This window comes from Leiobunum rupestre, chromosome 9, assembly GCF_980474605.1.
Source record: "Leiobunum rupestre chromosome 9, qqLeiRupe1.1.hap1, whole genome shotgun sequence".
Taxonomy (NCBI): Eukaryota; Metazoa; Arthropoda; class Arachnida; order Opiliones; family Sclerosomatidae; genus Leiobunum; species Leiobunum rupestre.
Genome location: NC_143392.1, coordinates 34785944 through 34811208, shown reverse-complemented (window position 1 = coordinate 34811208; position 25265 = coordinate 34785944). Strand labels below are relative to the sequence as shown.

General features: G+C 37.8%; 1 protein-coding gene and 2 pseudogenes across 1 annotated transcript; all 3 read right to left on the bottom strand.

The window, feature by feature from the left end:
• Positions 1-5027: 5027 nt before the first annotated feature.
• On the bottom strand, positions 5028-5987 carry LOC149927248 (very long chain fatty acid elongase 6 pseudogene; annotated as a pseudogene).
• Positions 5988-11729: 5742 nt separating this feature from the next.
• LOC149927247 (very long chain fatty acid elongase 6 pseudogene) lies at positions 11730-12593 on the bottom strand (annotated as a pseudogene).
• Positions 12594-19907: 7314 nt separating this feature from the next.
• LOC149927246 (sterile alpha motif domain-containing protein 3-like) lies at positions 19908-20747 on the bottom strand. Its single transcript, XM_090157837.1, has 3 exons — positions 20433-20747; positions 20185-20356; positions 19908-20068 (listed from the first exon to the last, which is right to left on the bottom strand). Exons 1-3 carry the CDS (start codon positions 20745-20747, stop codon positions 19908-19910), a joined length of 648 nt encoding a protein of 215 aa, XP_090013963.1.
• Between the last annotated feature and the right edge of the window lie 4518 nt (positions 20748-25265).

The following is a 25265-nucleotide window of genomic DNA, read 5'->3' as shown; positions in this document are numbered from 1 at the left end:
AATGTACGCAAAAAGGGGGCCCCTATAGGGGCCTGTTTCACCCTTATTTAACGGCTGTTTGCATCGTGTCCATAGGGGCAGATAACCTATTGACCTAACATCGTAAATCAACCTCGTAAAACAGCTAACCTTTTGACCCCGCCGAAAATGTACGCAAAATGGGGGCCCTATAGGGGCCTGTTTCACCCTCTTTTAACGGCTGTTTGCATCGTGTCCATAGGGGCAGATAACCTATTGACCTAACATCGTAAATCAGCTAACCTTTTGACCCCGCCGAATATTGCCGCAAAAGGGGGGCCCCTATAGGGGCCCGTTTCACCCCCGTTTCCCCCGCCCGCAGGTGCCCCTATCGGTAGATCGCCTCCCTTATCTCTCATAATTTTAAAACATTTTGGAAAATGAACTTCTTAAAACTAAATTTTATTAAAATTAATTTTTTTAAACACTTCAGTTGTTAGGCCTATACATTGTTTGTTTGTAGTATTTGGAGTCACCTCATTTATATTATTTCTAAAATCCCAAGTTTAACGAAAATACATTGCTCTAGATAATTATGAGCTTCTCTTGATAGTCAAATTAAAAAAAAAACATAGGATAGTACCCGGAGACGTGAAAATTGCCACAAAATCAAAGTTTTTGAAAAAAAATACATTTTTCTCACAGAGCCAAAATGGACATCCTGCCAGCCGGCATGGACCGCGCTGAGGACCCCAACTAAAGTCGCTGGGAGAGCGCACTTCTTCAAAACATTGAGAAGAATGTGGCGGGTCTCCCGATTTGAAGGGCACTCGAAAATGAGATATGCGGCGTCTTCCACTGCGCCGCACCAAGGGCACGAGTCCGTGGCACTTAAACGGAATCGATGTAACCAAGACCCGCGAGCAGCTTGTCCTCCAGGAGCGTTAGCTTAACTCGCATGATGGCACTAGAGCCCGGGATGGGCCTAGCCTCCCGGAGAAACCAAGGTACCGTGAGCGATTTCCACTCTTGATCTTCCCGTGAGTAGACCGGAGGAAGAAGTCCACCTTGGGTGGGCGTGGTATCCTGGTAACTCCTGCCAAGTTGTCCGATGCTTCATTTCCCAGTAAAACCAAATGAGGGCGTAGCGATAGCTTTCGGTCGCGAATTTTAAGCGATGCTTTAAGCAAGCACGTATATAAGGGGGGGGGTTTAGGGGGTTCAAACCCCCCTCCCCTTAGGAGTCGATTCCTTTCTTACGAAAGGAGCGCAACATTAAATGTATTAAAAAAACTTCGTTTGATACACGTTCGGAAATGTCATTGTCACCCGTCCCGAGTCTAGCCAGTACTTTAAATATGCGTTATTGCTTATAACCCCCCCCCCTTAGACTTTCTATATCTACGTGCTTGGGCCTTTAAGTAAAAACTAGAAACAAAAGTAAAAATAAAGAATGTATTTATACTTAGGGACATAAGTGGAATAAAACATAAGTATGGCACAGAATTAATTCGGTTAATGATAGTTTGTCGTGGAGTGATTGCGAAACAGGAAGTTTCCGAACAGGAAACTCGTCCCTTACTACTTTTTTCGTTGGCAAAATAGTTGGTTTGTTTGATGGCGAGAAATACCAACGTACACGCGTTTAGGTTTGAAATTCAAAAATAACTAACTTCTGAAATGGAGCCAGTGTTGATAATAGTTATTTTTATCTTCCAATTCAATAATTCATCATTATTTTCCAAAAGTAAGCGTTATTTACATTTGGAAAGCATTTCAATTCTCAATAGGCCTTGGCTGGTCCGTCGAAAAGGCTACCGGCGGATCATCAGCGATTTTCCTGGCTTCCTCCAAATATTAAGAGCAGTTCGCGGAGAGTTGACAGTCCGTCGGTACGTAATGGTTTACGTTGTCATTGGTGAAACAGGCTATCATTAAAAATTTGCATTATCCACTTATGTTAGGGATATTAACTAAGTATTTCCCCCTCTCTCTTTTTCTTTCCTTCTCTAGTCTACGCGCATGCGTGAGTCACTGAATAAAATTATCTCGTGTTTAAGCTAGTTTTATTTCTAAGACTAAAGTTGGTAACGCGCTCATTTTTCTCTTTCGGGAGGTGCGTGCTAAATTGAGCGATTCCTTCTACATTGAAATATTAAGCAGCGCACTTTAAAATATAACCCTTTGAATTTGAGTTTTATTTGAGCATGTATTACCTCTATTTTGCCATCGAATTGAAACCAATAAAGCCATATTAAAATTAAAGATGTGTAATTAAGGGAGTAAATAGTTTAAAGATGAGTAACTTTAAAGCTTCGAAACAGCAAGCTTCTACTTCTAAATTCATAGCCGATTATAAGAAAATACAAAAAATATATATTATCTATTTGGAAAATATCATTCGAAATAAATAATTGATTAAATGGCATTAAATCAAGTCAAATTAGATTAAACTAAAACGAGTCGAAATAGTTAAATTTAATCGAGTCTAATTATTGTGCAACGCCCATTTGAAAAAAGAGGTAAAAATTTTTTCAAAGATAATAATTGATTGGGATAATGTTAATACGCCATTTTACTTCGTGGCTAACGCGCCATTGACGATCAGAAACGATAAATCCTTGCACGTAGCTTCCATTTTACCTACCCAACTTAATTAAAATCCGCTTTCGAAAAACTGCTATAGATGGCGCCATTACCATTGAAGTTACAAACCAAAGCCAAAATTCTATAGTAGCCTTTTCAAGATCGTTTCTTTATGGGCTTTTGGAGCTAGCTTTCAATCATCAATATTTTTAATTAGATAGTAAAACGAAGTTAAGTTTGTCGAAAGGTGGGCAACCTTATTTTAGGAAGATAATAATTTTATAAAATAATTTCGAAAAATTACCCTGAAAAATATAATAATATTACATTTACGGTGCAAATTAAAGTTTATTAAATTTTTAATGCAACCGAAATCGTAGTTTCAGAAATGATCAGTACCAACTAAAAATATAATATTCAAACAAGTCGATCTTAATTAAAAAAAAATATGTACACTAAATTGAAAATTGCCCAGAATCTTTAAAATGGGCAATCGCCCCACTTTCAGCTCCCCGATCTCACAAATGTTAACGATGCCGGCGAGGGCATGATATTTCAATCAATTGACGTATCAATTTCACTTCTCAAAAATGAGCCATAACAGAAAAGCACCAATTTCGCCTATCGAAAAGGAGCGAATAAATATAAGAGCACCAATTTCGCCTCTCGAAAGGAGCGAATAAACATAAGAGCACCAATTTTGCCTCTCGAAAAGGAGCGAATAAACATAAGAGCACCAATTTCGCCTCTCGAAAAGGAGCGAAAAAACCTAAGAGCACCAATTTCGCCTCTCGAAAAGGAGCGAATAAATATAAGAGCACCAATTTCGCCTCTCGAAAAAGAGCGAAAAAACCTAAGAGCACCAATTTCGCCTCTCGAAAAGGAGCGAATAAATATAAGAGCACCAATTTCGCCTCTCGAAAGGAGCGAATAAACCTAAGAGCACCAATTTCGCCTATCGAAAAGGAGCGAATAAACATAAGAGCACCAATTTCACCTCTCGAAAAGGAGCGAATATATATAAGAGCACCAATTTTGCCTCTCGAAAAGGAGAGAAAAACATAAGAGCACCAATTTTGCCTCTCGAAAAGGAGAGAAAAACATAAGAGCACCAATTTCGCCTCTCGAAAAGGAGCGAATAAACATAAGAGCACCAATTTCGCCTCTCGAAAAGGAGCGAATAAATATAAGAGCACCAATTTCGCCTCTCGAAAAGGAGAGAAAAACATAAGAGCACCAATTTCGCCTCTCGAAAAGGAGCGAATAAACCTAAGAGCACCAATTTCGCTTCTCGAAAAGGAGCGAATAAATATAAGAGCACCAATTTCGCCTCTCGAAAAGGAGAGAAAAACATAAGAGCACCAATTTCGCCTCTCGAAAAGGAGCGAATAAACCTAAGAGCACCAATTTCGCTTCTCGAAAAGGAGCGAATAAATATAAGAGCACCAATTTCGCCTCTCGAAAAGGAGCGAATAAACCTAAGAGCACCAATTTCGCCTCTCGAAAGTCGCGTTTGTATTTGGTGTCACAATTGTCCCTTCCAACACAATGGACACGCTGCATCTAACGGAAGTGGATTTCAACAAAATTTTTGTAATCAAGGCTATGGTTTTGTTGGGTTGAGGAAACGTTCGAAACACAAAGCTAGTGCGGTTTTCGTACCACGGTTTATCCTTTAGCGAAGCTAGTTAACTAAAGGAATCCTGTATCATTGGAATTCCAGAAATATTCGGCGCTTTTCTTCAGAATTTGATTGGTAGGATCTGCTTTATCGAGGAGGGCGATTTTAAATTTGGGTCGAAATTTTCAAATAATTCGGTGGCCCTTTAGAAAAAGAACCAAAATAATTCAATACACAGTAAAATTGTACTTTGATATGATATGAAATTAAATGAACAAAAATTATTTTAATGCTAGAACACATTTTCTTTGTGACGTAACCTTTTGAATTATATACAATTTGTTTTTATTCTGCCTTAATATAGGGTGCCATCTATCACCACTAAGTTAAGTTAGAAAAGTTACACTTCAATAAAAAGAGTAGTCCCAAAAAAAAGGATAATACATCATACAAAACGTCTTTATCAAGGCTTGGGTTTACTGTTTCCCCTTTACTGGCGTAGTAAAAATATAACTGTAAAGCGGCAAAGAAATGGGGCGTGTTTCGAAGATTCTAGGGGTGTATTCCCGAGCTGAAAAGGAACACGCAAAAAACTTTCTACGAGAGATATCTCGATCGGTTGAGCTGTCGAAATTTTCAGATCGGTTTCGATGTCAGAACGCTAGGGAGCCATGAAGGAAAAGCGAGAAATTGGATCTGAGCAGATCCCTGCACTCAAATATTTGATATCGAGTGCTATAACTTTCTAGATTTGAGTTTCCCTGCTACAAGTGCTCAAGAAATAAGGCGAATTCTATAGCCAAACCCAGCTCTAATAAGAGACTTTTTGTATGAAGTCCTATCGACTTTACGGAGGTGCTCTTCAAAGAGTTTTCTTCTTGGTCGTCTCCAGACGAGATCGTGAACGTCCGAAATAGGCACTCACGAAAAATCTAACAAAGAGAAACATGAGGACAGAGTAGAGGAGGAAGAACGCAACGGTGCAGCCCTTTGTGCAATGACAATGTTTTCCACTATAGATCATGGCCAAGGTATAGACGCTGGCCATGAACCCGAAGACCATTTGGACGATCTGAGTGGTTTCAATTTGATTTTAGTTAATTAAATAGCTGAATTAATGCTTAAAGATATGTACTTGCGAGACGGTGATGGACATGGCGATCGGCCGGGGCACCCGGATCTTCATGGCTCTCAACGTGTAGTACGAGTACCTAATTAAGAATCGAAACATACCTTTACTGTATACTCCATTTTCTTTTCCAAATATTACACAACATTACATGACAGAGTGGATGGTGTAGTTCATCGTGATAACCCATCGACCGATTGCCGGAGTCTTGTCGTAGACGTACCAACTGACCAGCAAGGTCAAGGCGTGATGACCCCAATGGAGAAAAATTAGATGATTCTTACGTAGCAACACGAAAACGGTATCCATCAACTCGGGTACCTTAGATAACGTGAACACGTAGCACCAGAAAGGGATGACGGGGTCTCGCGTCGCGAAGCTGTCGTTGCAGACCGAGTAATGGTAACCGTACTTGTTGAGGGCGAAGATGAACTCCGGAAGCATGCGGTACGCCGCCACGGTACTGAACACGGCCAAACCTAGGTTCCATATTACCAGGAATGGTCGGAGGTTGTAAGGCGGACGCTGTTCCATCCATCTCTTCAGCGAGAAGATGATCCCGATGTAGGCTATCCCCAAGTACAGACTCAGCGTCCAGTTGCGGGCCATCCATTGCTGGAACACTACCCTATCGAAACTCTCTTCGAACGGCAAAACGAACGAGTAGTTGAGCGAGATTGGGATCACGTCCATCTTCCTTTTTCAGCGTAAGAAATACGTCCTGTCCTACGCGCTGCAATCCTTCTTAAACTACCTCGTTGTCGGTAGCGTATCCCATATTTCTAGCAATTTATTTAGCCTTCGTCTAAAGTCATTACAAACTATTATTATTAATTAAGCCTAGTTCACACAGAAGCAATTTCCCGCGTTTCTCAATTATATTATTTTCTTCTCGGCGTTCTGGACTGCTCCCAGAACGAGAAAAAACAGAAATATTTGCTCCAGTGTGAACGAGGATTTAAAATGACAAAACATCAACAATTCGACGCTAGGGAAAATAATTAGAATAATTAGAATAAAAAAACCATTAAAATAGATAGTATGCCTAATTAAAAGAAGCCTAAATCGACATAACCAATATATGTTTTATTAAAGGGAATATAACCTTTGTGATATGTTGTCAAGGTAATCCTACAATTGTTAGGGTCCTTCGTAAAGAACGCGTTAGAAGCTATACGTTATCTTTATGTGCTCCTTAGTCCTTACCTTGAGTGTTTGATTTTTTGGCCGACTGGGTCACTGCGAATTGTTCAAGTTATCAATAAAATATGTAAGTGGCCTGTTCATACTACCACACTACAGTGAAACCAGGACCATGCGCGTCAGCTAAGCCGCCATGATGGTCATACATTAAAGTGTTCGCTTTATTTATTTGTTTATAATAACAAGGTCTACAAAGCCTGGGCGGAGGCTTATGTAACTCAAAAAAATATTTTTCGATAATATTCCTCTTGGGTTTAATAAGGTAATGTACAAGATAAATGGAAAATTTTTAAATTTAGATTTAATATTTAAAATATAGTTAATACATCGGGGGGATTGTATGTACTTAAATGTTCGTGACATATTGTTATATATACAGCACGAATGAACAATCTTTTCAAATAATGTCCCCAAGTGTATTACTTTAATTTTTATTAACCCTACTTATAGGACATTTATTTTAGTGTACGTAGTAATTCTTGTAATAAAATTATCGTGTAAAACAATATAAGATCAAATTAAGATAATAATACACATATAATATGAAATAAAATTAATAAAAAAAAACTATAAATTCTCGGTCACATTTATTATAATTAAATTATAGGAAGGTCGACAAATGAAAATTATTATGATTAGCTTATATTTTTAGATCTTGTGAAAATAAGAAAGATATCCTATGTAAAAGAACAATGTACGAGAAATGGTTTTACAATTTTATACTTAAAAAACTTTGCAATGAGGAAACTCAATTGAGTCGCTTATTTTTGTACGAAACGTCTCATTAAAATGCAATTAGTGTTAATTTCCTAATTGTTACATGTAGCTGACGAAACAGAAGGGTACTTTATCTTCAAATTAACGTGACCTGCTAGATATTTTTATATACCAACTTTTATTAAAGTTGGTTAAACTTAATTAAGTGCTAAATCGAACTGTAAAAATAAGTATGACACTGATGAAAGGTTCAGGTTGTTTTATTTTTTTTCTGAAATGGGTTCAGATATTACTAATTATCATCAAGAAAGAAATAAAATTCAATTTAAAATTGATTTAAACCATTTTTAATCATGGATACTGATAGCAGCCATGATATTTGTATTTCACACTTCTCTGCATACCACCAAGTTCCAGATCTCTGATTGGCTTTGACTTCCGGCAGAAACAGATCTACAATGTTACAGAATCCTTCCTTTTCTCTTCACAATAACCAATGGAAAGTAAGCTAGCCGTCACGTGACAGTATTTTTAGAATAGATCTTAAAGGGGAATTGTCACCACAATAAAATTGGTCCGAAAATGGTTATACAAAAAATTTCATGTTAATATTTCCAGTATTTGATTTATTATTAACAACCAAATTTCGTGTTTTATCCCCCCCCCCCGACTCGAGAATCTCAGAACCGCTTGGTTGAACCTACCTGCAGCGCCATCTCGTGAACGAAATATTATTTTCCCCGGTTTTATCGTTTTTCGGTCGGAACTGTCGTCTGCTACGACATTCTAATTGGCTTTTCAACCGAGTTATACTCGAAGTTATACTCGTAGATTGTAGTTTATCGTGTTTTTAAAATGCATTACACGCCACCCTTTCTCAAATTTTTGCCGCTTCATTCTTTTGGCGCTGCACGTAGGTTCAACCGCGATTTCTGAAATTTTTGGAGCCGTTTGATGTAGGTTGCGGGAAAAGTAGCCCAACTTTTTAAATACTTTTCCAATAACTATAAAATTTCAGGGACATATTCATAAATATAATTTCTGTCACCCTGTAAAAAAACCTCGTAAAGTTTGGTTCCAAAAAGTTTACACTGAAAAAGGCAGCGGGTTTTTAAAATATGTCTCGCGCAACAGTACCTGCCGTAGCAAGGTTGGTGGGCCGCCGCCACTGGCGCTTTAGGGTCATGGGGCGCCAAAATATCATTTTTTATAATATTATTCTATTTTATAGGGGGTACCAAATTTTCACTCGCCCCCGGCTCAATTTTTGCTAAAAACGGCCCTGATAAAAGCGAGTGTCAAAACTATTGAAAATGGCTGTACTTGTGGTATTTGAAAATACCTTTACATTATTTTCTGCATTTGCTGCTGCATCGTCTCTGTTGCTTGGCAAAGTTGTACCGCCCGTTTCAATGTAAGGTTTTCTTCAGCAAGAAGCGTTCGTCGTACCTTCTGATCCAGCACGCCATGCACAATTTGATCTCTAATGAGCGAGTCCTCTAGGTCACCAAATCCACAGGTCTTGGCTTTAAGTCGGAGATCGACGACGTACTGTTCGATTCCCTCTCTTTTCTTCTGCATACGACCCCGGAAGATGAATCGTTCATATGTTTCATTCTTCTTGGGTGTACAGTATGCCGTAAACTTGGCCACTGTATTATCGTATGTCTTTGGAACTGCAGTTGTAAAGACGAAGGTGTTATAGACATCGATCGCTTCTTGTTCAGCCGCATGCAGGAGTAGGGATAGCTTCTGTGCATCAGTTCTGCCGTCTCCAGACGCTGTCGCCGATTCAAAGAGTTCATAACTTTGAAGAAATACGCGCCATGCCTGTTCCACATTCCCCGAGAAGTGCAGTTCCGGAGGTGCCTTGAGCCCGTTCATCGATGAGTGACCAGAGTGCCGGACGTGTAGAGAGGTGGTTCACGATTCTGACACCATGTTTTGTTTTCCCTTTATCCAAACCCTACTCTAACTACTTATTAGTTGGTTGATGGAAAACACTCGTTAAAATCATAACTAAGTTTATTAAATGATCATGGAACTCATACTGCGTGTTGTACAGTCTGTTAAAAAAGTCTTCGACAAAGGGAGTTTTTGCATTTTTCTTAAATTTTCTCGAAACGTGTAAACGATAGACAAATTACACCAGAAACAATTTTTAATATTTTTTTGTTTCTTTTCACGTGGAGTTGTCGGTTTTTTCAGAGCGACAATAGTTTCGGCGGTAACGCCAGATGTCGTTTTTGACAACTTTTTTAATAATGCCGTTACGCCCCTGAAACTGGCATTTTCGGATTCAGGGTGGTCGATTCATATTTAGAAAGTGTCACTGTCATTGCTCTACCACCAACGGTTGAGGAGCTATAGCCGTTTGCAATTTTCGATTCCATTTGGGAAAACCTAAAAGACGTCCAATATCACTTGTGGCATTCCCTCGATAACGCAAAGCATTTCAACAACATTTAATATTGTATAGGAAAAGAGACGATAATGGAAGCAATGAAAAAAGGTGTAGAGAACTGTTACCGGGGAATGCCACAAGTGATATTTGACGTCTTTTAGGTTTTCCCAAATGGTATCGAAAATTGCAACCGGCTATAGCTCCTCAACCGTTGGTGGTAGAGTAATGACAGTGACACTTTCTAAATATGAATCGACCACCCTGAATCCGAAAATGCCAGTTTCAGGGGCGTAACGGCATTATTAAAAAAGTTGTCAAAAACGACATCTGGCGTTACCGCCGAAACTATTGTCACTCTGAAAAAACCAACAACTCCACGTGAAAGGAAACAAAAAAATATTAAAAATTGTTTATGGTGTAATTTGTCTATCGTTTACACGTTTCGAGAAAATTTAAGAAAAATGCAAAAACTCCCTTTGTCGAAGACTTTTTTAACAGACTGTACAATAAAATGTTTCAATATATACACAATCGTTATCGCGGGAATACTTTTTTATAGAGATAACTCATTGTCTATGATTAAGTGAAAAAACTAAATCAATTTTTTCTATTAACAATACAGTCGTAATTATTATTATATTTATTAATTTATAATATAAAATGATATCATTATATTTACATCATTATTATTATATTTATTTATTGCCAATGTTCCTTCTCCGCCGGTTTAAAGCCTCGCCAAAAGGCTCAAGCTACACTGTCGAACGTTTCATCATCCCTTTCCTGCTTTTTCGAAGAGCTCTAAGGCAGAGATGAACAAAAATTGAAAATCCTCTCGCAATGAGCGAGCACTTTAAATTTGAAGTCACCTGATCTAGTTCAGAGTGAGAGAAAAACTGAGCCGACAGCGTCACCTGAGTATTTAGGCATGGCCAAAGACTATATAAGTTATATCTATAGGACCAAACTCTCGACAGCGTCACCTGAGAATTCTGGCACAGCATAGATGGACGGAGAAGGAATACTTAGAGGTGCGACCTTACAGCGCTTTGAAGGAGGGAGAAATAGAAGGACCAAACTCTCGACAGCATCACCTGAGAATTCTGGCACAGCGTAGACCAACGGAGGAGGAATACTTGGAGGTGTGACCTTACAGCACTTTGAAGGGGGGAGAAATAGAAGGACCAAACTCTCGACAGCGTCACCTGAAATTTCTGGCACAGCGTAGATCGACGGAGAAGGAATACTTGGAGGTGAAGAACGTCCCATAAAATAACAAGGCTCAATGTCGAACTCTCAAACACGTGGATATTTCGCACGGTCAATTGTACGTTGCATTTTCTTGGGTAACTTCCATTATAAACTTAACAGTCAAACATTTTGGACACCGATGACTGAGGCAAACTTTTAAAACCTAACCAAAATATATTCCCTACAAATGTTATGTATAAAGAGATTTTATACTTTGCGGGGCCTTACTGCCGTATTATTTTCATAAATTTGTGTCGCAACATTTACTTATTCAAATTTGATTTAAATATTATTATTATTTCGTTGCATTATTTTATCCCGTCCCGTTTATTTAATGTAATTGGTAAATAATGGGGATATATTTCTATTAACGCATTGTATTTGGTTAAAGTTGGATTACAATACAGATAAACTCTTGAACTACATTTCTTTACAATCAGCTAGCTGGGCTTCCCGACTTGTAATACTATAAAATAAAACTGGTTTATGCAGACGGGTCAGTCTTTGTTAGTTTTATTTTAGTTCTTTTAGGGGTTGAACGTTTGGGGTGGGATGAAATACCTTCTTGACGTCACAAGCTGTGGTGAGATAGTGGAGAGGCGGATACTCGTGTGACTACGTCAGACGCTACGAGAAAAGATGGGCAACTTGACATCTCGTGAAGTAGCACTGATACATTTTCTGACCTTTTTGGGAAACCTACCCAAAAAGCTGGACCAAAACAAATTAAAAGAAAGTATAACAATTTAATATACCGTACAAATCCAGTGTGATTAATAAACTATATTGATGAAAAGTTCAATTAATTTGAATTTGATTATATCCCTTCCGGAAGGTAATGAATAAGGATCACTAAAGAATCAGTCAATTTTCTTTCCACTTTTAGTTGAGGGAATCGCGCTGGTCGATTGGCCGGCGTCTTTAAATAGGTAGTTTTCGATGAACAACTTGACGAACAGAGCGAAGAAAGTCCCATAAACTGAAAAGACCGTCAGCGCGGAATTCCAAGAAATCCCGCAATCACCGGAAGTGGATTTGACGACAAAGGTGTACAGACTAGCCGAGAAGCACAAGATCATTTGGAGTATCTGGGAGACGGTTATAGCCATCGCGATGGGTCGTGGCAAAGTGACACTCGCCACCCTCAGAGCGTAGTAGGCGTACATGGTGGAATGCACCGAGTAATTGGCGGTCATCATCCATCTGCCCATGGCCGGATGATCCGAGTAGATGTACCAACTGGTCAACAGGGCCGAGATGTGGTGCGACCAATGGATGAAAAGCAACTTTTGCTTACGTAAGACGATGAAGACGGTATCCATCAACTCCAAGGATTTGGAGAGGGTGAAGATCCAAGCCCAGAAACCGGCGATTCTGTCCGATTCGACGTAGCTCCGATTGCAGATGGAATAGTGGACGCCGTAGTTGGACAGCACGTGGAACAGTTCCGGCAGAGTCCTCGAGGCGCCGACGAAACTGAAGACGGACAGGGCGACGTTCCAGACGAAGAAGACGGCTCGGACGTTGAAAGGCGGCCGCGACTTCATCCAATGTTGGACGCCGAAGATGACGGTGACGTAGACGGCGCTCAGATACAGCGAAACGGTCCAATGGCGAACCATCCATTGGCGATGGTATTCCTTGTCGAAGGCCAGTTCAAAGGGCCAGATGAAAGTGTAGTTGGGAGAGAAAGGGAAGCTGACCGTTGTCCCGTTCGGCTGCATCGTCGCCGGCCCACCTGACTTTTTCCCCAAATCGGCTAAATTCAACGGAAAATATCTCTGAAAAACGGCTGCGGAACCGGTACGCAATGGAATGAAGTAGATGTGCCTTAATTCGCGAACGTTAAAAATGAAAAAGAGGAAAAATTAGAGAAATGCTGTCACAAGGCGAATTGCTATTGTGATTGGATTAAAATATTTATCTCCCCCTCCCCACGCTTACGTCAGTTTTCCTTGCCTCTCAACCACCACTAAGTTAAATCGAATTGTCCTGGTTTCTTTGATCCGCAATGCGAATGAGTGTTTAAATAAAGTAAAATTCAAGGAAGAAATGTTTAATTAGCAAATCGGCTGAATAAGCTTAAGCCTAGGGACCCGGAATATGCCAAAAAGTAGGAGGGACCCGATACAAAAGGAGACCGTTATTGAATCTGAAACCTAAGGGCCTGGCGGGTGGTTAATCCGTTACTTCAACCTGGGCTCATTCGCGGGAATGCTCTGCTGTCACTCGGTTTATTTTGACAGAGATAGAAAGGGGTAAAACTTGTTTGTACTACTAAGGTGCTACGTCAAGTGCCGCTTCCCCCTATTTTGTCGTAGTACCTGACCACCATTGACAAATTGTGACGTCCAACCCCGATGGTTTCCCCCAAAAGCATTTGTACGAATCATAAAGTAACTATTTACACCTGATGGTCCCATGGCGCGATGCGTTACAAATAATGTTTTGATATTATTAAGGAAGTAATCATAAAACTCCAAAATAATGCAACACCGCTATTAATCAGCCTATTATCCATTATATTAAGCGCGTTTGGGCGAAAGGTTTTCGCTACATAAACCATCAACCATTAACTGAAAAAGGATTATTTAAAATATAAATTACCGGTTCCATGAATGTGGTCACCATTTATCCGCAGAAAGTAGGCGAAACACGCTGAAAGGAAATGCGAGTTATGAACTTTTAGGTTTCCATATAAAGTCACGCCACTGCCAAGGTGGATTTCTTTCTGTTACGGTTGTCGTAGACGTTGTCTAGTGGCTTAGTGGACATTGGCGGCTTTTTAGTTGTTAAGTACATGAACATCTCAAAATTATACTACAAAGTGCTACAACATCAAAATAAAATGAAAATGGGGTGAAATCACCTCAAATGTAAATACTAAATCACGGATTTTATTTGTAAATGAAGGTGATTTTATATTTCGGTATACTCCGAAACCAAATCACTAGATGGGGAGAAAATGTCACCGAAATGTGCTTCAGTCGAGTCGGAATGCTTTGGTTTTAGTAGAGTTCGGGTTTGGATAAGAAATATCCGTTTTATTGGTTTATCCGAATTAAAACTTATTTTTTTGTATATTTAATCGTTTTATAACCGCGAACAATATTCATAAATAAACAGCTAACCGACATTTTTATGAATAATCTAAAATTTTGCTGTTAATTTATCTGTTTTAGGGAACCATTGAGATACCAGACTGATTTGATTTTGTGTACGGGGAAGGAACAATGATAAAATAATCACAACATACTGATTCTACTTAAATATAAATAAATACAATCTTGTTGAAACTAAACTCGAGACAATTCTTATTAGCTACTTTCCAGTCAGTCCACCATCGTGCTATTTGGTTTAAAATGTCTCGAAATACATAATATTTAACGTAAAACATTTCAGGCTACACAATATTTAACGAAAAACATCCTTATAAAATTTTTATAGATATTTATCTTTTTAATTGGAAATATTTAGTATTTGGGTGGCAGAGAGGAAGTGGTCTTGTCGGTAATTTTAAAAGAATGACGGCCGTTCTCAAGGTCAAGATGCAATATTGACATGTCTACAGATAATCATTGTAATTTTTTCGCTTTCGCTTGAGGTTAATGTTTAGGGAAACTTTCATAATTTCCTAGTTTTCATTAATATTATGCTAATTTATTGCCACAGGTTTCCCTCCAATTAACATATACTTCAGAAACTTTATGATTTCACTAGCATGTGCAATTCCCATTGTATCATCAGAATAAACGGTTTTGCGCAATTCAAATTGAAATTGCTCGAATAATAAATTTGCAAAGGAAAGAAAAAAAAATAATTTTCATTCATTTTTTGCTTAGTCAATAAATTTTCTCAGTATTGGAAAACAAAGTTTAAAATATTTTTAAATTGTAATACTAAATTATTAACACAAGCTAAAAGTTTTCTAAAAAGAGTTGCGCCCTTTTTAATTCGGAAAGCGGTTCTGCCAAGACTACAGTGTTCTAAAAAGGCATAGAAGAGTTATTCATGGGCCCGATTTACAACCCCCTCGAGACCGGCCCTTAAGGGGTTGGAGTGTGCAATAACTGGTGACTTTACCGGGGAGTCGGGGTCCGGCTCTTGAAACCCATAAGGGCGGTGGCGCACTGGGAGGTGTTAGCTCTGATCAAATGGTCCTATCTCCACCTCTGACTTCGGCCAGGTATGGGCTGGAAACTGGGCTTCGGCTCAGGCTAACGGAGAGGGTCCAGGCAACCTGTCGCCTCGGAGGACTGGGTAGCCTGCTGTGGGGCGGCGGGTCTCCGTTTGAGGCGCAGTGGTCCTGTTTCCCGCCTTTTTGGGGCAACACCGGGTGTCCAGCGCCAGCTGTGCCGGGTTCCTTAGGCCTCTGTGTGCCCGTCGTTCCCATTTAGGAGCTCTTTCTGAAGGGTATGGCTCTCAACCTACGTAGGTAGGGTGTCGGCTGGAGTTGCTATAGCATCTGCTCTTATTCCCACTGCTGTGTGGGAAGTGAGGGGTTGGTCGTCCCATTGTTGCACCTTCTGCTGGGTTGAGCGGCTCGCGTCGAAAGTGAGACCATCAGCGGTAGAGTTCTCTCACTGCCTTGTCTGTTCTGTCACCTGTCCGGGCTGTGGACGCTGGCGTAGGGCATTATGGTGAGGACCTCCGGTGGTGTGCACTCTGTCTGCGGTACACCGGGCTACAAATCTGATACAAAACCCCCTCGAGTCCTAAAAACAAGTGTTATAATGTAACAGTGATACGTTATGCCCGTCCCCTTTTCGAGCAGTGGCGTAGCTAGCGTGGGTGACACCCGGTGAGGATATCATGGTGTGCTTCTTACTAGTCAAAACGTGTAAAAAGTTTTTGGAATTTCTCTAGTTTGTGAAAGTTTTTTTTTTTCATTGTCGGGTGTCACCCCCAAAACGGCCCCAAACGGGTGGCACCCGCCCCCCCCCCCTTATAGCTACGCCACTGCTTTCGAGTGACCCCAAAATATAGGGACGCGCAGCCATTGTCGTCAAAAAATAGAAAAGGGATTATATTTTTAAACAAAGAAAAATAGGGAATTTTTGTTTTTTTTTTTTTTAGAAAATAGTGTAATTTACCACTATTTTGAGTGAAATCAATATACTACTCATTGAAAATAAATAAAAGGAATTTTTAGATTATTTTAAACAGAGAAAGTGGAGAATCGCAGTGATTGCAGTACATCCTACAGGCATCGTCGAGAGTACTTTCCTCCTTTTGAGCTAGGAGCAATTAAAACAGCACCCCACACAAGGAGAACGCACCCCGTCAAAAGTCGTGCCTTTTCATTGGTTAGAAGCTTTAGCACCTGCTGCATTCGGAAGGGGGAAATTCCGAAACGGTCTTCCCCCCTTGCCCGTAAAACGTTCAGCGAAAAGGTTCGTTCAATGAAATTTGTACACAACTCTGCGTTAGCGTGTTTCAAGGCTAGCTGCGTTCTCCTCGCGTTTGTTGCTCCTAGTTTTGAGAATGAAGGGGCAAAGATTTTAACAGATTTGAAATACGTAGATCTAAGTGCAAAACCTTACTCATTTATCGCTTACATTTAAAAAAAAAACATTGGATACACTGAATCACAATTATTGTTGATTGGGTTAATATTCCATGTATAATATTGGTATATTTCAATATATGCTTATAAACCTTATGATTATGTGCTCGTGATTTAAACATATACTAAATAAAAGTAATTGCTTACAATTTATCACACCTTTTGAGCTAATTAGGCCATTAGAGGTTCGATTTTAATGCTATTAATGATACTAGATGGCGCCCTTTTAAACCTTTTGGTGGGAAAGGCTACACCTACGCAGTACAGTTATTTATTATTCAAAAATAACTTTTATTTTAACCGATATTTCATGTAAAAATATAAACCAACGTGCAACTAAACAATAATTGCCCGTAATAAAGAAGCACCAAAAGAAGATCAAATGAGAAACACTTTGTGAAACGAAACAAAATCAATTTTGAGACATAAAAAAATGGTTTAAAATTAATAATATACATTTGAAACGTGTAGCTGTACTAGCTGAAGAAGGATGAACAGTTCCTCCAAACGTTTGTTGTTAAAATATTTTTAAATAATTAATTTTAAACCGTTTTTTATGTCTCATTATTAATTTTACATCAAAAGAAGGATAAAACTTGGCAAAGGAAAAAAATAACAAAAACTTATTGTTTTGAAATAAGCGTAAATGGTACTTAGCAACTAGTCGGATTCTTTACGAATTGGAATTCCGGTGATGTCTCGCGTGACGAGTCCCGGTCACGCTGTTATTTTCTATTTCGTCGTTCTTCCTCGAATTTGCGACACTTTCTTTGTTCAGTGTGGCGTCAAGAGGAGGAATGGCGAAGACAGGAAGTGGCGACGATTAAAAGAAGTCACTCGGATTAGCGGGTTTTAATTGATGCAACTAGAAAACTAATTGATAATTATTCGACCAAAGCGTTCAGCTTCGTTGGATTTCACGCAATTATATTCAATAATTTCATTATCAATTTTATTCCATAATTAAAATAATGAAAACTTTTCACCTATACGGTATGCAGCAAGTGTTCCCTTTTAACCAGGTAGCTTTTTTGACATAATAAGGCTTAGCAAAAACACGACGTTTTGTTTACAGGTTTAAAGTTTCCATTATTTCAACAAGCACTAAATAAACAGTCTTTGCAGATGCTGGCTCTCAGAAATATTACATCTTGGCGATTTCCGTGAAGGAGGTTTTATTTAAGCGCCTATTGGCAGTCGAATTTTTGTGTTGGAACTTGATCTATTGGAGAGGTTAAACGGCTGATATTATGAAAGGGGACATTTAGTCTCCAGCATGCCAACTTTACCTTTTCTTGATCTTATCTAACACACGTTTCGTATAGGCGTAACATTATGAACTTTGACGTCAAATATCTCTGGTTAAATTTCAAAAATCGCACTTTGGCTTTCATTGAGAGGATACGGAGTCTTGTTAAAGGGAATAGAAGTGCATGTATTTGGTGTGGAACATTAGCCAATATTGGCCTCTCCGTTATATGGCTACAAATATTTCTGGTGCTAGTTTGTTAATTTATACCCAAATTGTTAGAGGTCTTTCATAAAGAATTCGTTAAGGCTATATTCCCTTGAATTAGTTCTGTATTTATTCAAAGTTTTATTGTATTAATACGTGCCGTAAATTGTGAGCCGTGAGGCTTTGTATGCTTCCACGATTTGGAAACTGCCTCGAGCCTGAGTCTGAGAAGATGTATACTTCTCTAGTCAGTTTAATAGACTACAGATTTATGTTCTAATGCTAATAATTCTAAATATTTTTTTATGAGTTGGAAATTTTCATGACATAATTTGGATAACCTTGAAATATGTCTTCAAGGTCACCAAAAGATTATCTCGTGAATCATGAGCTCATAGATCGGTTCAAACTAGAAACTTTTTCGCCTTCATATTATAAGGTCAGGTGGCTTTAACGTGACCTAATTCGACTATTAAGAAACCGAGAAATGAAAGATTACAAAATGAAGGTCATTAATGAAAAATTCCCAAGAGGACAAAATTCTGAATTAATACGTGAAAATTTAGGAACTATTCGAGTGTAGAATTTAAAGGTTTTAGGACAGTCTTGACTGACTTTCAAATGACCTTGAACTCGGTTTTCCACCGATAGGTTTGCAATTTTGGATCTAACTAATACACTGTAAAAAGTATGGTTATAAATAAAAACCAATAATGGTTACTAACTTCTTTCCCGAAATTCAAACCCTGGAAGGTTTTAATACTAACCTTTATAAAACCTAATGGTTTATTTTTAAACTCAGGTAATTTTCGAATAGCTAGATGGGAGTTTAATTGGTTTATCAATAAACTATTAATATATCAATATGGAACCATTTATATGCTGCCAAAGTTTGAAATAATGGTTTGAAGTTAGACCATTTCCACACATCTATATTAAGCTAATAGTACCATATCGTTTTAAAGGTACACAATTAGTTAACGACCATTACTGATCTTTTAAAAATGCATTCGCTGTTTGGAGGTATATTAATAATGCACTGATTGAACACCATTACCGTTCTTCTTAAGTTGCATCAGTGGTTTGATCGTAAACTATTTAGGTATTAATTAAAAACCATTGCTGATTTCCTAAAAATACCATAATGGTTCGATGGTAAACTATTTATGTGCTAATTCGAAATCATTATCGACCTCCTAAAAGTAGCATAATGATTCGATGTAAAAACGATTATTGTTTTAAATGGAAACCGATATTGTTCTCCTAAAAGTAATATAATGGTTTGATAGAAAAATATTAATATAGAAATTCGACACCATTGTTGGTCTCCTATAAGTAATGGTTGGATGTAAAAACTATTACTGTTCCAAACCCGTATTGTTCTCCTAAAGGTACCACAATGCTTTGAAGAAAACCTATTATTGTAGAAATTGAACACCGTTATCGATCTCCTAAAAGTAACATAAGGGTTCGGTGTAAAGACTATTATTGTTCTAACGGGAAACAGTTATTGTTCATCTAAAAGAAGCATAATGGTTTGATAGTAAAATATTCATGTAGAAATTTAACACTATTATTGGTCTGCATAATGGGTCTGTGTAAAAACGATTATTGTTCTCCTAAAAGTACATGTACCATAACGGTTTGAAAATAACCTATTAATGTACAAATTGAACACCATTTTTGGTCTCCAAAAAGTAACATAATGGTTTAAAAGTAGTCTTATTATGTTTAAGCCCTTTGTCTTCCAAAAAGGCAGCTTCTTCAAAAAAGGGTTTGTGATAAAAACCGACAGTGGTTTAATGTTTGCTACATAATGGTTTAGAACGTTTTATATCAACTATATTATTAAACTTTATTTAGTGCTTGCAATACATTTTTTAGTCAAAGATTTGACTTGAGCAGTGAGTTTCGTGGTGTACAAATTCAAAAAGCACGACTCTATAAAGCTTAAAGTTTTAGCCAAATGACCGGGATAATTTATATCGAAGATCCAGAACGATGAGAAAAATTCACTCAATCGTATTCGCAGTCCGAAAACATCGTTTTCCCGGTGTATACTAAAACCGGAGATTTCGCCATTGTTTTAGAATCGTCAGATATCTTGCAAACAAAATGCAAATAATTCTCTTTGAAAATCCCGGGGATTAGCATGGCAGTATATGCTTCTTTAGCACCTAAATTTAAAATAAAATAAAAAAGGTTTTGAATCGAAACTATTTTCGGAAGTCTAAAACGATAAAATTTATGTTTTGTGAGAAAGGATAATTAATGCTTAATTAATGATACTTACTAGTCTGAGACTGCATGTCTGGCAATTCAGTGACACAGCTCATCAACTGCGCTCTTAAATTCACCGAATCTTTTTGACTCAGATTCCAAATTATGTGTGCATATTTTCTGAGAGATTCTTGGAGTTTCCCCTCAACATCTATTTTGGTTAACCTTAGAAATTCAAGATTAATCTGCAAAATAATCAAAAACCTAGTTGTACAAGAATGAAGGCTTAATAGGAATAAAATCTACAATAATTGATATTACCTGCCTAATATCTCGTAAAGCCGGATACGTATCCACGACAGCTTCTAGAGACTTTGTCTCTACAATTTTTCTCCTGTGTACGAACGTTCTTTTCATTTTTAGGTCAATCACCAACCAATCTTTTTCCACCCTGAGCATTTGTTGTTGCATATATTGTATATGGTCATCAATTGATTGGTCTTTCGGATCATCCATAGACTTGTTTATAGAATCCGTCTCCGACGACGTGTTGTTCGGTGTAGACTCCAAAGACAACGTGTTTTTCGATGTAGACTCCTCCACCGACGTAGTTATAGACACTGTTTCCGACGGCATGGTTATCTTGGTAGTCTCCTCCGCCGCCGTGGCTAAGAATCGGCCTCCGACGACGTTTTTTTCGTAAAAGTAGGAGAAACTGAACCAAACGACGTCGTTGCTGAAGCCATCTCTTTCAACGTACTTGTTCGACTTCTAGTCCCTAAATTATTTTTACGGGCAGCTTTTCCATATTTTTCTTTTCTCATATCGATGGAAGCATTGCCTTTTAATCCCCATCGGAAGTTTTTAAATTTTGATTGAAGCTTTTTATACCAGTATTCCTAAACAGTATAATAAATTGTGAACTACTTGAATAGGTATGCGGCTGCCTTTGCTTCGATAAATTATTCATAACTCGGATAAGCTTCCGTGTCAGAATTGTCAGGACTTTGATCCAAATGAGGGTATTCTATCAACAGTTTTTTTGGCGACACGCGTTTGATAGAAATGAATAAAATCATGTCAATAGAAATAAAATATTCATTGAGCTCACAGTGATTAAACAAAATACTTATAAGTTGTTTGTTTATTTTGTCAATGTTATCTTTGGGAATTAAATTATAATGCTCAGCCTTTTTAAAAGTATCTGGAATATCTAGAAGAATAAATTTGATGGCAAAATTGGTACGTGACCCAAGACCAATCATTTCTTTTTTGTCTGCTATAATCCTGTATATAAATTTTTTGTGAGTGACTTTTCTTCAAGTTTAAATAACAGCGGTATATTAGAAATACCAAGAATGTGCTGTACTAGGTGAAGCTTCATTTCCAATTTCATTCTGAAACTCGTTTCTCCCCTATATATAGGAACACCTTTTAAAATTGCAGAAGGATTTCATAAAGCTAGTCATTAAAGCGAATTTGAGTCTTTCTAGTCTTAAGTGTTATTTAAAAATTCATACATCATTTGATCTCAATTCGATAATAGATTCTGGTTCTTCATTCGACAGACGAGCCTTTTTTCCTGACAGGTCAATTGAGTCCTCATATACTCTTTGTCTAGAAAAAACGAATTTATTTTATTTGGTTAAATAGGCTAAGATTTAATTACTTACTCGTATAACTTTAATTTTCATCTTGTTTGTGATTACTGTTTCATTATCCATATCAACTAATAATTTAAAATCAGGGCCATAAACCTGATCAATATAAATTTGCATTTAATCGGTAATCGAAAAAGATTGCTCTAGTAAATACTGTACCAAAACTTTATGCAATCAATTAACTATAAATTAAAATCATTTTACTCAATATAAAATATAATATAATTATTATATCAAATAGTTGTAACATTTAGTTACGTTTGTAAAAAAAAAATCGAATTGGCTGTTATTTACTCCTGCGCCTAAACTTTATATTTATAATTTTGGAACCTATTTGGATGCAGTAGTTTACACGACGACAAAGGGTTTCATTGGAAAACACTACACTGTTAATGTTTGTTAATATTATTTTATTGCTGGCAATTTCGCAATGTTTGGAAAAGGCATCAAATTAATAAAAATAAACTAAATGCATATTACAATATTTCCTGCCACAATATAGGCGCCTTATCCAAAATACTGCTATTCGCATATAGCCTGGTCCAAACACACCCTTAGTCTTCGCGTGTCCTACTGTACCCAATAATGCTCTAAATTTGTAAAAATAAAGATTGGGGGCAAATATAAAGAACATCCCTGGAATGTTTAATGTGAATGTTATGCTTTTATTTTATAATACGATCACTGGTATACATAACGTCATTTAAAAAAAAATCCAATCGTCGGAAATAATGCATTCCCTCAAAAGTTTTGCTATTTAAATAAACCACATATTACCCTCTATCTAAAAAATGGTAAAATGTTACTATAGCTGCCCCCTTTAATTTTTTTTTAAAACGGACGACATTTTATATTCAGATATTTTTGGGTGACGTAGGGGTTATAACGAAGGAAATAAAATTGAAATGCAAAACCTTATTAACTTTAAAACGGTGAGAATTGGTTTATGCGGGTATTTCCAGGAAGACGAATTCAATTTTATCTCTTTCGGCATCAACCCTACTTGACCTAAAACGTATTAAACTCTCTGAATATAAAGAATCGTCCAAGGTAAAAATCTTGAAATAATCCACATATTGCCCCCTAAAAAAATATTAAATAAAAATTGTGGGGCCGCTATTCCACACTTTACCCTTCTGAAATACTAAACATTGAATATATTAAAAGACTTACCTGATATATTAAGTTTTCTCCTTGAAAATCTTTCAACGAAACGTCGGATTCAAGTTTGTTAAGGAACGTCGTATAAGATGGGTTCTTCAATGAATTTTTTTTTGTTTCTTTCTTCGTAGCTTAAAAATATTACGCTCGTTTGATTTTCTTGATCATCACTCATTTTTCATACTAATACTCGCCTACTGCAATCATTTCGTTCGAAATAAATCAAATGTGGAGCTCTTAGACTCTTACGTGGTAAAGTTTATAACTTTATATCTTTTTTTTTTTTTTTGAGATACACAAACATCGGTGTCGACCCGAGGCCTTAGACACCAGAACACACACAATAACTGAATAATCAGGGTGAGATATGTGTAACGGCCACGCCAACGGGGGGATACGTGGGGACAGGGGTGGGGACACCCGTGGCGGAAGTATCCCGACCACCCGTTGGGGGATTGGTAGTCGTCCTCACACGGCCTTCCATAACTTTATATCTTAAGCTCAAATGAACTGTTTTCTGACCTGCCCCATATTAGCGTAAATTAATTTCTAGGAACCTTGGACCTGCCCTAAATTTTTTAGAAGTGACCTTGCACCTTGCCCTTGGCGAGAGTTCAATAGAGAAGGAAAAAATAATCCCCCCTTTTAGGAAGTAAGAAGATAACCGGATTTTACGATTTGCGTAATATAATTATAGTACATTTCGATAATTTTACCTTTCGATTCTCTCCGTATTATAATTTTAATCGCGTAATTTATAGTACAATGTTGCGATTATTTTATTATATTTCCGAAAATTGTGCGATAGTTAATGCAATTTTAGAAATTTCCCTTTCGTTAACTTATGAACGATGTTTCCAGTCTGTTATATTACTCCTAGCATGCTAGGAATGGAAATATTATACTCCTTGGAGTGTTTGGCTTGTACTTTTTAAGCGTGGTGTAGGAACGAAATAGGCCGTGGAAGAGGGTGACACTGTCACAAGGGGGCTCGACCAAGAAGATGTTTGACAACATTTCTGTACGAGTTAAAATTGATGACGTCACCCAGATGAACCTCCGTTGATTTTCAATACGATATCATCTGGGTGACGTCGCGATTTTACACAAAAGCCGTAATATTTTGATAAAAAAACATGCGATCGAAGCAACCTTATAGTTCCCTTTTTTACGAACCTTGACTCTGGCAGCGGCTAAAGTTTGCTCGAGTGTCTGATAGCGAAAATAGATGTGAGTTACGGCCAAGTATGATCAAGTGCTACAACGCTATAGCGAGTAGTCAAAGTTGCCCGTACTTGTGAACTGTAATTTCCTCGCAAGTTTGATTATTTTTAGGCTTCGATACTATAATTTGTACGTGTAATGGAACCTGGAAACGCTGGTCTTAATGTCTTCCTATCGTGGGAGTTCGTCTATCTCTTTCGTATTTGCACGTTTCATTTCTTGTGGTACTAGAAACTTTAATGGAAGAGTTTTTAGATTTAGCTTCAGAGGTATTTGGGGAAGATGCTTTGACACCAAAATATCATTACTTGGTTCATTACGCTGACGCATTCCAAAATTATGGTCCATAAAAGCCATGTCTCGCATTCGTTTTGAAGCTAAGCATAGCTATTTTAAAAAAATTGCTCTCATATCTAATAATTTTAAAAACATTACCAAAACATTAAGGTCCAGACATCAATACTATCAATGCTTTAATACTTTATGTGAAAGACAATATAATGTACAGGAAACTTCAACGGAATCTCTTTTAGAAAAAAAACAATTGCCCGTTAGTTTGCAATTATTACTTAATGGCTATCCTGATACATGGAGGAATAGTAGAGGAGGGGAAAGGAAAGAAGGCGCTAAATCCGACAGCGTAGTGCCAGTTCGAAAAAAAAGGGGGGAAAGTCGAGGTAGACTTTTTAAGGAATTCAAACCCTAACCGATAGATCGCGCCATGATCGCGCTGCCTTTGTTGGAACGTATGAATAGATAAAAGTCTACCTCGACCTTGGAGGAATAAAACAAGTATACAGGAGTTGCGGAGAGCTGCGAAATCAGTTTCGTCAGTGACCGTGAACTCGCGCGAGACGGAGGGGTTCAAACGCGACTAGCGCCAACGGCATACGGAATTTTGCAACTATTCTCATTTTATATCGTTGTTTTCGCGTCGTCTGGTTTGTTTTGAAACATTTCTAAATTCTTTGCACCTTTTTCCAAAATTGAAGGAATAAAACAAACCAGACGACGCAAAAACAATGCTAAAAAATGGGAATAGTTGCAAAATTCCGTATGCCGTTGGCGCTAGTCGCGTTTGAACCCCTCCGTCTCGCGCGAGTTCACG